This window comes from Larus michahellis, chromosome 1 (genome assembly GCF_964199755.1).
Source record: "Larus michahellis chromosome 1, bLarMic1.1, whole genome shotgun sequence".
Taxonomy (NCBI): Eukaryota; Metazoa; Chordata; class Aves; order Charadriiformes; family Laridae; genus Larus; species Larus michahellis.
The window spans coordinates 144,169,750-144,183,183 of NC_133896.1; the positions used below are offsets into that span (position 1 = coordinate 144,169,750).

At 40.3% G+C, this 13,434-nt stretch overlaps 1 protein-coding gene across 3 annotated transcripts in view; it reads right to left on the bottom strand.

Annotated features, from left to right (window-relative positions):
* The window catches only part of STS (steroid sulfatase), a 118,309-nt gene that overhangs the window by 37,824 nt on the left and 67,051 nt on the right, over positions 1 to 13,434 (bottom strand). For all 3 annotated transcript variants that reach the window (XM_074606961.1, XM_074606979.1, XM_074606969.1), the window contains one exon: positions 9,031 to 9,168. In XM_074606961.1, the coding sequence (XP_074463062.1) occupies positions 9,031 to 9,168 (138 nt within the window). The remainder of the gene's footprint in view (positions 1 to 9,030; positions 9,169 to 13,434) is intronic.

Genomic DNA, 13,434 nt, shown 5'->3' on the forward strand with positions numbered 1-13,434 from the left:
TGAAACTTCAACTAATATCACTAAATATGCAATGGCAGAGTTACTGAGGCCAAAGTAATGTTCAGCTTTATTTCTCTGTGGCATACAGATAGGAAATGATCTACTAATAGCTTCAAGAAACACTGCTGAACGAACACTGCACTATACGAAATTGTCTAAAAATAATAAACTTCAATAAAATATTGGGTAACTGATTCCTCCAGTCCTTGTTTAGCTCTTCCAGGTCTGTAATAGATTTAGAAAAAGCAGGGTCTAAATCCTTAAGAAACATTCATCATTATTTTTCACGGATATTAACAAAGTGAACATGCATATGCCTATTTCTAAGGCACAGAGCACTTAAAATGAATGTTGTTCAAATGGTTTCCCATTATCAGTGTTTGACTCCATTTCCATTAGCAGCAGAACTCATGACCCAATCTAGTAGGATGACAGTAGCCAAGTGCCTGTACCTATTGTCCTAAATGCTTCATAAATACAAAGAAAGACAATGTTTCCAATGTGCAGTTCCAAAGTACAGGCAAAATATATTTAGTTACATATCCAAAAGAAGCTGACAGTAAGAGTATTAAGAGATGCAAGGAGACTCCATAGAAAATCCCATATGTAACAGAGTGGGATAGGTATCAACAAGTGATAATGAGGGAGGAATTTCACTGTCTGCACGTGTACCCGTGAAATAGTATAATAAGAAAAAATGTGGAGAAACACTTTTAATGCCTTCACTGTTTACTGTTATAAAATATGTAACGGGAGAAACATATTTTATAACACACTGAAGCTAATTCAAGAAATGAATCACTAAGCAACTAAATAAAAATTACCAAAAAATAATTAGATTCAATATCTCATGATACCAAAGAAGAATATAATGGCATTGTTTAGACCAGTCATTTTAAGCTGCTTGATTATTCAATTGAGAGAATACCTAAAAACACCTAAGTAGATGTCAGCGCAGATATCCTGGATATCACATACAAAAACAGTATCTCAAAATTCCATACATTTTAACAGAGAAATGTCACAGAACAGAGAAAAAAATTGCTGGAGAAATTACATAGAAAGTTTTAAGAAAAGACTTCAGTTAAACACAATAGTTTCCATATTTCAATGTGAAAATGTTAACAGTAACAGGATAAAAAGGACCGTAATTCATATGTTATGTCATAATAACATATATGTTATAAATAACTTAGAGTTTATAAATGATGCATCATATATGACTTATATGCCAATAGATGAAAAAGCATGGATGATCCAGTACGAACAATAATGAGCTAAATAGGAAAATACATTGACAGAAAGATTTTTCATAAAAATATATCATGAACTGTCAGTTTCCAAAGGAACTAATAGGCCCAAAGGACACAAAGGACCCATTGGCCCAGTAAGTCCACAAGAATTACTAGGTTTCTGAGAGAAACTGACCATTTCTCTGAGCAGTTTCTGATCAAAACACTAAGTAGCCAGGAAAAATATATTATCCTGTATGCACCTAGAAATACTTCAGGAGTTCAGGTGGGAAGGTCTTGAGTTGTTGGGAAGAAATTCTTACTAAAATAGCCACTGATTTCTTGGTTTAGAGGCTGGAATTAGATTTAAACCTTTGAAAGATCTTTGACAAGGACCTTCAGGAAAAGTTTCTGGAACATTAATCACGGGTTAGGAGACAAAAGGTTGTCATGAATCAAAATCTGACTAACAGGCAGGAAACAAAGAGATAAAACAAACAGCCTATGACACTTTGCAAAAATGTCAATAGTAAGCTACTTTGATGCTACTCTGTATTAAAGTTCCTTGTTATTTTAATATATTTACTTCAATTTTGGAAGGGTAGTGAGCTCCAGAATGGAAAAATTAATGTATGACTCTAAGTATCACAGGTTGATCAAATTCAAAAGAACAGATAATAGACTTCACACCAAGTTGGATGAACAGGAAACAGGATTCAAGTTCAAATTCTGTAAAAATATTTGCAGTACAATAAAGATTAGAGAAAAAATAACTTAACTAGGGTCTGTGGTCTTAGCTATACAAACCATAACCTTCACTGATCGATAGATGAGGGGAGGGCGGTGGATGGTGTCTACCTTGACTTAAGCAAGGCGTTCGACACAGTCTCCCACAGCATCCTCATAGGGAAGCTTAGGAAGAGTGGGCTTGATGAATGGACAGTAAGGTGGATAGATAACTGACTGAAAGACAGAGCTCAGAGGGTCATGACTAGGGGCACAGAGTCTAGTTGGAGGTGAGTGATGACTGGTGTTCCACAGGGGTCAGTACTGGGTCCAGTCCTCTTCAATATATTCATCAATGACCTGGATGAGGGGATAGAGTGCGCCCTCAGCAAGTTTGTCGATGACACAAAGCTGGGAGGGGTGGCTGACACACCAGAAGGCTGTGCTGCCATATAGAGAGACAGGCTGGAGATTTGGGCAGAGAGGAACCTTATGAAATTCAATAAGGGCAAGTGTAGGGTGCTGCACCTGGGGAGGAATAACCCCATGCACCAGGACAGGTTGGGGGCTGACCTGCTGGAGAGCAGCTTGGTGGAAAGAGACCTGGGAGTCCTGGTGGACAACAGGATGACCATGAGCCAGCAATGTGCCCTTGTGGCCAAGAAGGCCAATGGCATCCTGGGATGCATCAAGAAGAGCGTGGCCAGCAGGTCGAGGGAGGTCATCCTCCCCCTCTACTCTGCCTTGGTGAGGCTGCACCTGGAGTACTGTGTCCAGTTCTGGGCTCCCCAGTTCAAGAAGGACAGGGAACTGCTGGAGAGGGTGCAGCAAAGGGCTACCAAGATGATTAGGGCATGTGAACACCTCTCTTATGAAGAAAAGCTGAGGGATTTGGGTCTTTTTAGTCTGGAAAAAAGACGGCTGAGGGGGGACCTTATCAACACTTCTAAATACTTAGAGGGTGGGTGTCAGGAGGATGGGGCCAGGCTTTTTTCAGTGGTGCCCAGCGACAGGACAAGAGGTAATGGGCACAAACTTGAGCATAGGAAGTTCCACCTAAACATGAGGAGGAACTTCTTTGCTTTGAGGGTGGCAGAGCACTGGAACAGGCTGCCCAGAGAGGTGGTGGAGTCTCCGTCTCTGGAGACATTCCAAACCCACCTGGACACGTTCCTGTGCAGCCTGCTCTAGGTGACCCTGCTCTGGCAGGGGGGTTGGACTAGATCATCTCCAGAGGTCCCTTCCAACTCCTACCACTCTGGGATTCTGGGATTCTGTGATTCATTGCATACTTAAGAAAAAGGACCTATGCAAAGACTAATGCTTAATGCACATTTGTAATCAGTAAGATACATAGGCAAAAGTTTTCTACAGGATGAAATGGATAATATTAAGAAGAAAGTATATAAACAAGTAGTGATACTTCATGGAAAAACCCAAAAGGCAACATTTGCAGAGCTATCTTAAAAGAACATATTGCACAATTAGAAATAGTTCACAGAAGAAAATAACAAGAAATTAGGGACAAGAAAAAACTCATCAGTTAAGATTGATGCGAGACACTGACAAGACAATTATTTCTGAACTAAGTATTAATGGGAAATAGGCACAATAAAAATATGCAAAACAAAGGTAAGATGGGGATGGTATAATAAGTTTTCCCTCCTTTATCCTATATCAGTGAGGAAACTATTAAACTTCCAGGACATGTTCCATGAAATTTGCAACTGCCCTATTTCAAAATAGTACATGAAAGCACTGTGTTCTCTATATTGTGGATTTCATTGCTGAAGGATTTAGGCTACACTAAGAATTTAGAAAGACTCAAAGTGGATTTTCATCTTTATATGATGAAGATTTACATAACTAATACTAAAACTCTTTGTAGAATCTAAATTGTCAGGATTCACATCTTAAACCAAGGTCATACTATCTCGGATTAGGAAGAGCTCTTAGGGATCTTCATCTTCTTTATTCACTACACAGCTCCTGCATCTTCCTCCTAGGCTTATGATCCTGCTAACTGCCAGAAAAAGGCCACTGGAAAAAGAGGCCACGATTTTGATCCACCGCTTCAATATTCACAGAATCACAGAATTGTTGCAAAAGACCTTTAAGATCATCAAGTCCATCCTTAAACCTAATGCTACCAAGTCCACCACTAAACCATGTCCCTAAGTGCCACACCTACAGGTCTTTTAAATATCTCCAGGGATGGGGACTCAATCACTTCCCTGAGCAGCCTGTTCCAATGCTTGATAATCCTCTCAGTGAAGAAATTGTTCCTAATATCTAATATAAATCTCCCCTGGTGCAACTTGAGGACATTTCCTCTTGTCCTATCACCTGTTACCTGGGAGAAGAGACCGACCCCCACTTCCCTACAACCTCCTTTCAGGTAACTGTAGAGTGTGACAATGTCTTCCCTCAGGCTCCTTTTCTCCAGGCTAAACAAATCCAGTTCTCTCAGCCCCTCCTCATAAGACTTGTGCTGTAGATCCTTTACCAGCTTCACTGCCATTCTCTGGACATGCTCCAGCACCTCAATGTCTTTCTTGTAGTGAGGGGCTCAAAACTGGACACAGTACTTGAGGTGGGGCCTCAGCAGTGCCAAGTACAGGGGGATGATCACTTCCCTAGTCCTGCTGGCCACACTATTTCTCATACAGGCCAGGATGCTGTTGGCCTTCTTGGCCACCTGGGCACACTGCTGGCTCATATTCAGCTAGCAGTCGACCAACACCCCCAGGTCTTTTTCTGCCAGGCAGCTTTCCAGCCACTCTTCCCCAATCCTGTAGCGCTGCATGGGGTTGTTGTGACCCAAGTGCAGGACCCGGCACTTGGCCCTATTGAACCTCATACCACTGGCCTCAGGCCATTGATCCGGCCTGTCCAGATCCCTCTATAGAGCTTTCCCTTCCTCAAGCAGATCAACTCCTGTAAAGGTCTGCAAGGTGTGGTCTGCAAACTTACTGAGGGTACGCTTGATCCCCTCATCCAGATTATTGTTAAAGTTATTAAAGAGAACTTGCCCCAGTACTGAGCCCTGAGAAACACCACTTGTGTCAACCACCAACTGGATTCACCACCACTCTTTGGCCTGGCCATCCAGCTAGTTTTTTACCCAGCAAAGAGTACCCACATCCAGGCCATGAGCAGACAGTTTCTCCAGGAGAATGCTGTGGGAAATGGTGTCAAAGGCTTTACTAAAGTCGAGGTAGAAAACATCCACATCCTTTCCCTCATCCACTAAGTGGATCACCTTGTGATAGAAGGAGATCAGGTTAGTCAAGCAGAAAGTGTAGCGTGTAATATTACTATGTAATGTCTTCTAAAAAAGGATACTGAAGAGATAAACCAGACTGCGTATGACAGCAACTAGTTAAACACTATGTTAGCTCTGGTTTCTAATTTCAAATTTATGGTGACTGTTCCACAGTCAAAATCAAGAGTAATAAAACCTTCAAACAGCAATTTCCCCTTTTTGTGTTCAGGCTTGCAGTGCTAGCCTAACTCTCCAAACTCCTTGTAAATTTATTATTGGTGCTCATTTGGCTGGATATCAAGACAAATTAGTGAGTTCAAATTGTGGAGATCTGTTGAGAGCTTTTGATTTTAGAGCAGAACCAATTATTGCTGAGCATACTGCTCCAGCTCTGACAAGAAGGTTAAGTGGCTTGATTCATATTCTCATTCGTGCAGTGCTCATATACAAAAAGGTAAGTAGCAGAGATTGTCTAGCAGAGACAGGGAGAAAGTACATGCATATCTCCTAGTTCTGTGAACTACCCATCTGATGAAGCAAATTCCTAGTGCAGGCACACATGAGCACAAGCAGCGTAAAGATCATTCTTTTGCTTTTTGACTTAGGGCTTCACGGGTCTGTTTTCATTAAATCTGCCAGAGATGTACATACCAATAACATATCTCATTATACATGACTGTTAATATGAATAATTTTTTATGTATGAAAATTGCTAATTATGCCATTAATTGATCACTTCCATTTCTGGTCTTTTTTAAAATGATGCAAAAATATATATGTTAAATTGAGGACTGATATGGAGATGGAGAGAAGGAAGACAAAACAGATTTCATAGTATTATTAAATGGTAAAACTGTACTCAATTGATTGCATAGGTCTTTTAATTTTTTTTAAACTTATTAAGGGTGTCTCTCATATAATAATTATTTTTTTCTTATATGGTGATTATTTTCTGTCCCATAGTATATTACAACATTTTGCCAGCATAGCATAGGTGGTAACTGCAAACCACACAATTCATTTTGAAAATAAGAAGCCCCATCATTCCCCAATTAACCCTATCAATCAGATTTTTTATTAATTCAGGTAAGATCTATTTCAAATTGTTCTCCATTCTGTAAGTATGAATACAAAATTCTGCAAGGCTTGATAAAAAAGACTTCATTCAGAGTTCTCCAGGAAGGCATATTCCCCAGTGTATTTGTCTTCTTTTTCCTCCTCTTCATTTATCCTGTATCTTTTGTCTGGCATTCTAGAAAGCAAATATTTTTTAGAGCTTCTAAAACACCTCAGGCTGTGCCTACAGCTACAGATATGTAACCGTATGGTTCCTTAATTACTTAAATCACTATGTAAGGCCTAAGTGCTAACATGCAAGACACATTTCACTCTGGTGTTAGTCCAAGGGGACGCATCTGATAGTTTGTAACCTCATGACTTCAGCATTGTTTGTTTTGCTTGTGAAGCATTTCCTTCATAGCTCTCTTAAAATATAAGGGTAATTTCTCAAACAGATACCTACTGACTAAAAACTGCAGAGCCTGCTCACTTGAAAACCTCACCGTATTGTTACTGTTTACTGTATATGTCTATCTTTATTCTTTTTTGCAGTTTTGCAGGTGATACAAAACTGAGAGGCGTAGCTAATCCACTGATGGTCATGCTACCATTCAGAGGGACCGCAACAGGCTGGAGAAATGGGCCAAAAGGAACCTCATGAAGTTCAGCAAAGGGAAATACCAAGTCCTTTATCTGCAGAGGAATAACCTCTAGCACCAGCACAGGCTAGGGGCTGACTGGCAGAAAGCAGCTCTGCAGAGAAGGACCTGGGGGTCCTGGTGGACAAATACCCAAACATGAACTAGCAATTTGTCCCAGTGGCAAGGAAGGCCAAGACCATCCTGGGCTACATTAGCAAGAATTTTTCCAGCAAGTCGAGGGAGGTTATCGTTATCCTCTGCTCAGCACTGGTGAGACACATCTGGAGTGCTGGGTCCAAGTTCAGAGCTCCCCAGTATGAGAGAGACATGGACATACTGGATTGAGTTCAAAGGAGGACTATGAAAATTGTTAAGTGGTTGTAGTATTTGACATATGAGAGAGGCTAAGAGAGAAGAAAAGGCTCACGTGTATCTGTCTATGGATACATGGACTTACATGAGTAAAGAGAACAGAACCAGGCTCTTTTCAGTGGTGCCCAGTGACAGGACAAGAGGCAAAGGGCACAAACTGAAACACCAGAAATCCCATTTTAACTTAAGAAAAGGCTTTTTTTATGGTGAGGGTGATTAAACACTGGAGTGAGTTGGACAGAGAGGCTGTGGAGTCTCCATCACTGGAGATTTTCATAACTTGATTGGACACAGCCCTGAGCAACCTGCTCTATCTGACCCTGCTCTGCAAGGGCTAGAACTGCAGACCTTGGGAGGTGCCTTCCAGATGTGACTTTGTAATTCTGCAACACTAGTGTTTTAAAAAATCATACCTAAAGGCAATTTACTTCTTCCTCTCTTCAATTAAAAGTTTCAGGTTTGGTAAATGACTTTCCAAAAACTGCTGGATTTCTTTGATTTTTGTCCCCTGAAATATGAGGGGAAAAAAATTACACAGCCACTTCTTAGTGAAAGAATGAAAAGAACTTTCTTTCTGGTAAAGGGACAAAAATATTCACTGCATTTCATGAAAAATAATAAAACCAAGCATTCTTACCCCATTTCAATACGATTGAACATTTTTAAAAACATTTTGACATTCGTTTTCCTGATGCTGTGTGTCTACCACTTGCATGCTGGAAAACACTGCTTTCTGTTCTTTGTCAGAGAGAATCCTTTATTTCATATTTGACAATGCTGTCTGTTATCCAGTGGTGTATTAAATTCCTGGTGATTGAAGGGATCGCCATGCCAGGGATATGGAATGGACAAAATGAGGAAGACTGATTCCTAAGCTGGAATTTTTTGCTTTTTATTGCAAAAAAAGGCAGTATCTTTCAGTATTGTTGTGTGATATCACCAGGAGAAAGTATATTACAATGAGGTAGACTTTAAACACTTTTTAAGTCTCCACAGAATAAACAGATTTTGGACTATTAATCTTCTCAAGACCTGCACTAAAAGAATACAACTCAACTCTGTCCTTTTAACTAAAGTCTCTCTGTTTCCAAATCAGAATTCAATTCAATAAGTCTATTATGCATTATTTTCAAAACTCTCTCCTCCAATTCAGACTTTTCTGCTTCAAATCTTGTCTTCTTCTGGCTGTTGCGGAACTTGCCCATCCCAAACTCAATCCAGTTTCTCATTTTTCGTTTTAAACCTAACTTCCCTTTTCTACTTTTTCTGTAATGAATACACTGGACTCTGTTGCTCATTCTCCCATCTTCTCCATATCTTCTCCTCATGTGATCCTGCTCACTCCATGGTATTTAGCTCTCATTCATGATTTCTGATGGCTCAAAAAACCACCTTTTTTCCCTTTCTATTCTACTATCCAGCCATGACAGTAAAGTACTGTGAGTACGATGACCCTTCCAAAGCTGTATCTCTCGCCAGTTCAAGAGTGTATTTGCTAGTCTTAAAACTCCACAGAGTTGAGAAAGTACTCTGGTTGACATGCAGTATTTGACAAGTAAAGCCCATATATTTACTGCCTATTTACTGCCTAATTTAAAATGAAAGTCATGAAAAGCTTACTATTATGGAATCAAGTTTTGACCTTCTTGGCCATAGAGTACATTACGGTTTTGGAGCAAAACCAAGGAGATATAGTTTCTGACAAAATTTTTAAAAATAATCAGAGAATGTTCACCTTTATATATGCCATTGTATCCTCCATGGACTTCTCCAGAACTGGAGATTTCTTCAACATGAGCCCCTTGGTCAGACGTAAAGTATACAAGAGTATTATCACTCAGATTATATTTCTCCAGCACATCCAGAACCTGCCCTGTAAAAAAAAAACAAAAACAAAACAAAAAAAGACAGTCTTAATGTCTTCAAGTAGCTTTTTCATTAGCACATACAAATATTTTTGTTCTTATGCCTTTTCAAGATCACTTTCCATAAAAACATTATTATACATAGCAATTGGCACCATGCAACATACAGTAGGGGACAATTACACAAGGCTTGTTGCAATCAGGACCATGGTTCAATTGCTGCAGGGTTTCTTGAAGTATAAAATGTGAAGATTTGTGCACATCAGAGAAAAAGGCTGATCCACAAGAGTCAGTGACCTTTGAAAGCAGTTGCTCTCAATCAAGGAGGCCCCTCAGCAGGAAGATTCAAACCACAGAGGATGTTTGAAAGAGTCTCAGCATGCAGAATAGAGCTAACAGTCTGGGGCTAAAGCTTTGCTGCCTAGCAACCTATAGAGGCAGCATGGCAAAAATCTCAGTGTGAGTGTTAGAATAAGACATTCTAAGAAAAAAAAAGTTAATGTATGGAGTACCTCTGGAGGCTGTCGGTGGATAAGAGAAGAGCAACTGATGCCATCTACCTGGACTTCTGCAAGGCATTTGACACTATCCTGCATGGCATCCTTGTCTCTAAATCGGAGAGACATGGATTTGATGGATGGATAAGTGGATAAGGAGCTGGCTGAATGGTTGCACTCAAAGATCTGCGGTCAATGTCCAAGTAGCAACCACTGACGAGTGGTGTTCATCAGGGGTCAGTATTGGGACAGGTACTGTTTAACATCTTTGTTGGTGACATGGACAGTGGGATTGAGTGCATCCTCAGCAAGTTTGACAATGACATCAAGCTGTGTGGCATGGCTGACAATGCTATCAAGCTGTGTGGCATGGTTGACAATGCTGGAGGGAAGGGATGTCATCCAGAGGGACCTGGACAGGCTTGAGAGGTGGTCCTGTGCGAACATCATGAAGTTCAACAAGGTCAAGTGCAAGATCCTGCACATGGGTCAGTGCAATTCCAAGCACAAATACAGACCGGGCAGAGAATGGATTAAGAGCAGCCCTGCAGAGAAGGACTTGGAGGTGTTGGTCAATGAGAAGCTCAACATGAGCTCACTGTATTCTGGGCTGCATCAAAAGAAGTGTGGCCAGCAGGTTGAGGGAGGTGATGCTCCCCCTCTACTCCGTTCTCATGAGACCTCATCTGGATGTCTGCATCCAGCCCTGGGGCCCCAAACATAAGGAGGAAATGGACCTGTTGTAGCAAGTCCAGAGGAGGGCCACAAAGAGGGCTGGAGCACCTGTCCTATGAGGACAGGCTGAGAGAGCTGTGTTGTTCAGCCTGGAGAATAGAAGGCTCTGGGGAGACCTTACAGCAGCCGTCCAGTACTTAAAGGGGGGACTAGAGAAAAGGTGGAGAGGGACTCTTTATCAGGGAGCCTAGCAACAGGACAAGGGGTAACAGTTTTAAACTGAAAGAGGGCAGATTTTGATTAGATATCAGGAAGAAATTTTTCACTGTGAGGGTGGTGAGACACTGGAACAGGTTGCCCAGAGAAGCTGTGGATGCCCCATCCCTGGAAGTGTCTAAGGCCAGGCTGGATGGGGCTTTGAGTAACCTGGTCTAATGGAAGGTGTCCCTGCCCGTCGCAGGGGGGTTGGAACTAGATGATCCTTAAGGTCCTTTTCACCCCAAACCCACAGCAGTCCCCTGGCAGTGCTCAACACCTTCTTTTTCTTACTTGTCCAGTCTCAGATCTTCAAAAATGCCTTTTCCATGTAGACAATGCAATCATATTTGTAAAGATATTTGTTGCAGTCAGCTAAAGCTTTGCCCCTGTTTATCTCTCTCCCATGTGTTATTGTTGTATAGAGACAAATATGCTTGCATTACAGCTGTACACACCTGATGCTATCCGCATTGCTGTGGGTACTCATGTGGAAAAATGAGCACGGTTGGGTTCTCTTCTGATATCTCAGGAGCTCTATATGAAGCAACTGATAAGTTCAAAGTGCATTGTACTACTGCTCTAGAGTATTATTGCCTCCTAGCCTCCCACCACAGCTAGCTCTTTACAGCTAATCTCAGTGCCCACCCACAGTCACTGTTTCAGCTACTAGTAAGTGACATTTAGTATGCAAAAATGAACACAAGTAAAGCAGAAATATAATGCATTGCTTTTTTCTTTTTTTTTTCCTGGAGAAGCAATTATTTCAAATATTTAATTCAAAACATTGCAGAATTTTGCCTAGCAGCAAAGAAGTTAGAAGTATCCTATAGCAACAGTTCATTCCCTATACTTAGGATAACATCCGAGAAAGTGAATGAGTCCATGTTCTTTAAAGACAGACTAGAGAGCTGGAAAATTTTGCAAGTTTCACTTAACCTCAGCATGCAACTATTATCAGTTACAAGCCTGTAAGTCTTCAGGGTCTGGGAGGTGTCTCTGCCCATGGCAGGGGGTTGGAAATAGATGATAATTTTAAGGTCCCTTTAGGGTCTAACCATTCTATGTTTCTATGATGCTATGACTCTCAAATTTGCTAATTAGTCCCTAACTTGTCATCATATAAGTACAGACATTGACTAAACTCAAAATGTGCAAGATAATACGAACACACACGTGCAAATATTTAAAAGAAGAATCCACATGGATATGCTCTGAAACTCCAAGGCACCATGGGCTCATGTTTCATTTTCACAAAGGGCTCCTCACATTACCTTGGCACTGTGAAAAGTCTTGCAGTGCATATAAATTGCATTCATACCTATTTAGACTGAGTTTTTAAAGAGGGTTTCTGTATGAATGGAAGTGAAGCCACTCTTTGTAACTTGCTCCAGTGAATTTTATACTGATTAGGAATCTAAAATAATTGGTCCTGGAAACTGACCAAAGATTAAAAATATACTTCTTCACATCAGCCTGGCAATGAGCTTTAACCTTGTCCTTTAGGGATCTCAGAGCATATAAAGATAATTCTGTCTTCCCAACCATTTTATCTTTATTCTTTTTACTTAAACATCCATGAATGCTCCAATTTGAATGTTAATTTTGATTTGCTTACCTGTCCAGTAAGAATTAATTCAACAGCTGATGCCCAATTATTGTGTCAGAGAGGATGAGATAAGAATTTTGAAATACAGAGCCCTCTTTAACAATTTTCAGAACATCATTTCTGTTGATACGCTCTTTTGCTGGATAAGGAGTAGTTGCCCTACCTTATTGCTACTATTTCTACTTGTCTTTTAAGGTTATAGCATTCTAAAACTGCCTTGTTAAAAAGGTTGACTGTCTTCATTTCTCATCAGCTCAAATGACTGTGTCATGAATAAAGGAACATCAGCAGTTAAATAAGAGATACCTGTTGGTCTTGTTTGTAAACTAGGAGCAAAGAAGAAATGTAAGAGTAGGAGAATTTGTTTATGCAAATTTTGAAACCTTGTGGGAGTTGAAATTTCCCAACAGAGCTGAGGAAAATCTGTTACAAAGGCTGACATTTTAAAGTTGGTGGGTTGAGGGAAAATCACGTAGATCCATCTGACATGCCATTCGCTTGCTGCAGGAGGTGGATTTAGTGCCAGGAAAGAAAGAGGCAACTTCCCATTGGCTTCTGAGACTGTTTTGAGAATGTGCTGGCCAAGTTAATTATAATATCCCTTGGAAAGGTGGCAATGATGACAAAGAAGTGGAGCATATAGATAAGTTAGGACATTATGTGTGGATATTCTGTCACATGACCTCCAGAATTCCCTTCCAACCTGTATCAATCCATGATTTTATGATTCTATGATAATAATAACAAATGAGATCGCACAAAGAAGTATATGCGCAATGACATGCACAAATGCGTTTTTTTACCTACACAGTTTTCCTTAATGAAATGTTCAAATTCACCCTGTATATAAAAGAAAATGAAAATAAAACAAGAATTCCACCCAGTCTACCCCATTAAATGATCTCTGGTGATCAGAGACATCTGCTGTCATTCAATAATGGCCATTTTGATTTCCTAATTAATCTGGGAAAAAATGAGATGCAATGAAAAATGCCTTGCTACCACAATTAATTAAATAAAGCAGTCATCATCATGATGACCTTTTTTTTTTTTTTCAAAATGAGGTTGAGAAGCTTGACTTAGCCTGAAAAAATATAATTCTGACACTCAGATGTTACCCATTTCAGGAAAAATATCCCAATAAAATGAAGTCTCATCCAAAGCTTGTTGACCTCAACAGTACAACTTCCATTTCCTTCATTTGGATTTTTAAACACAAAGAAGATTGGCTACATTAG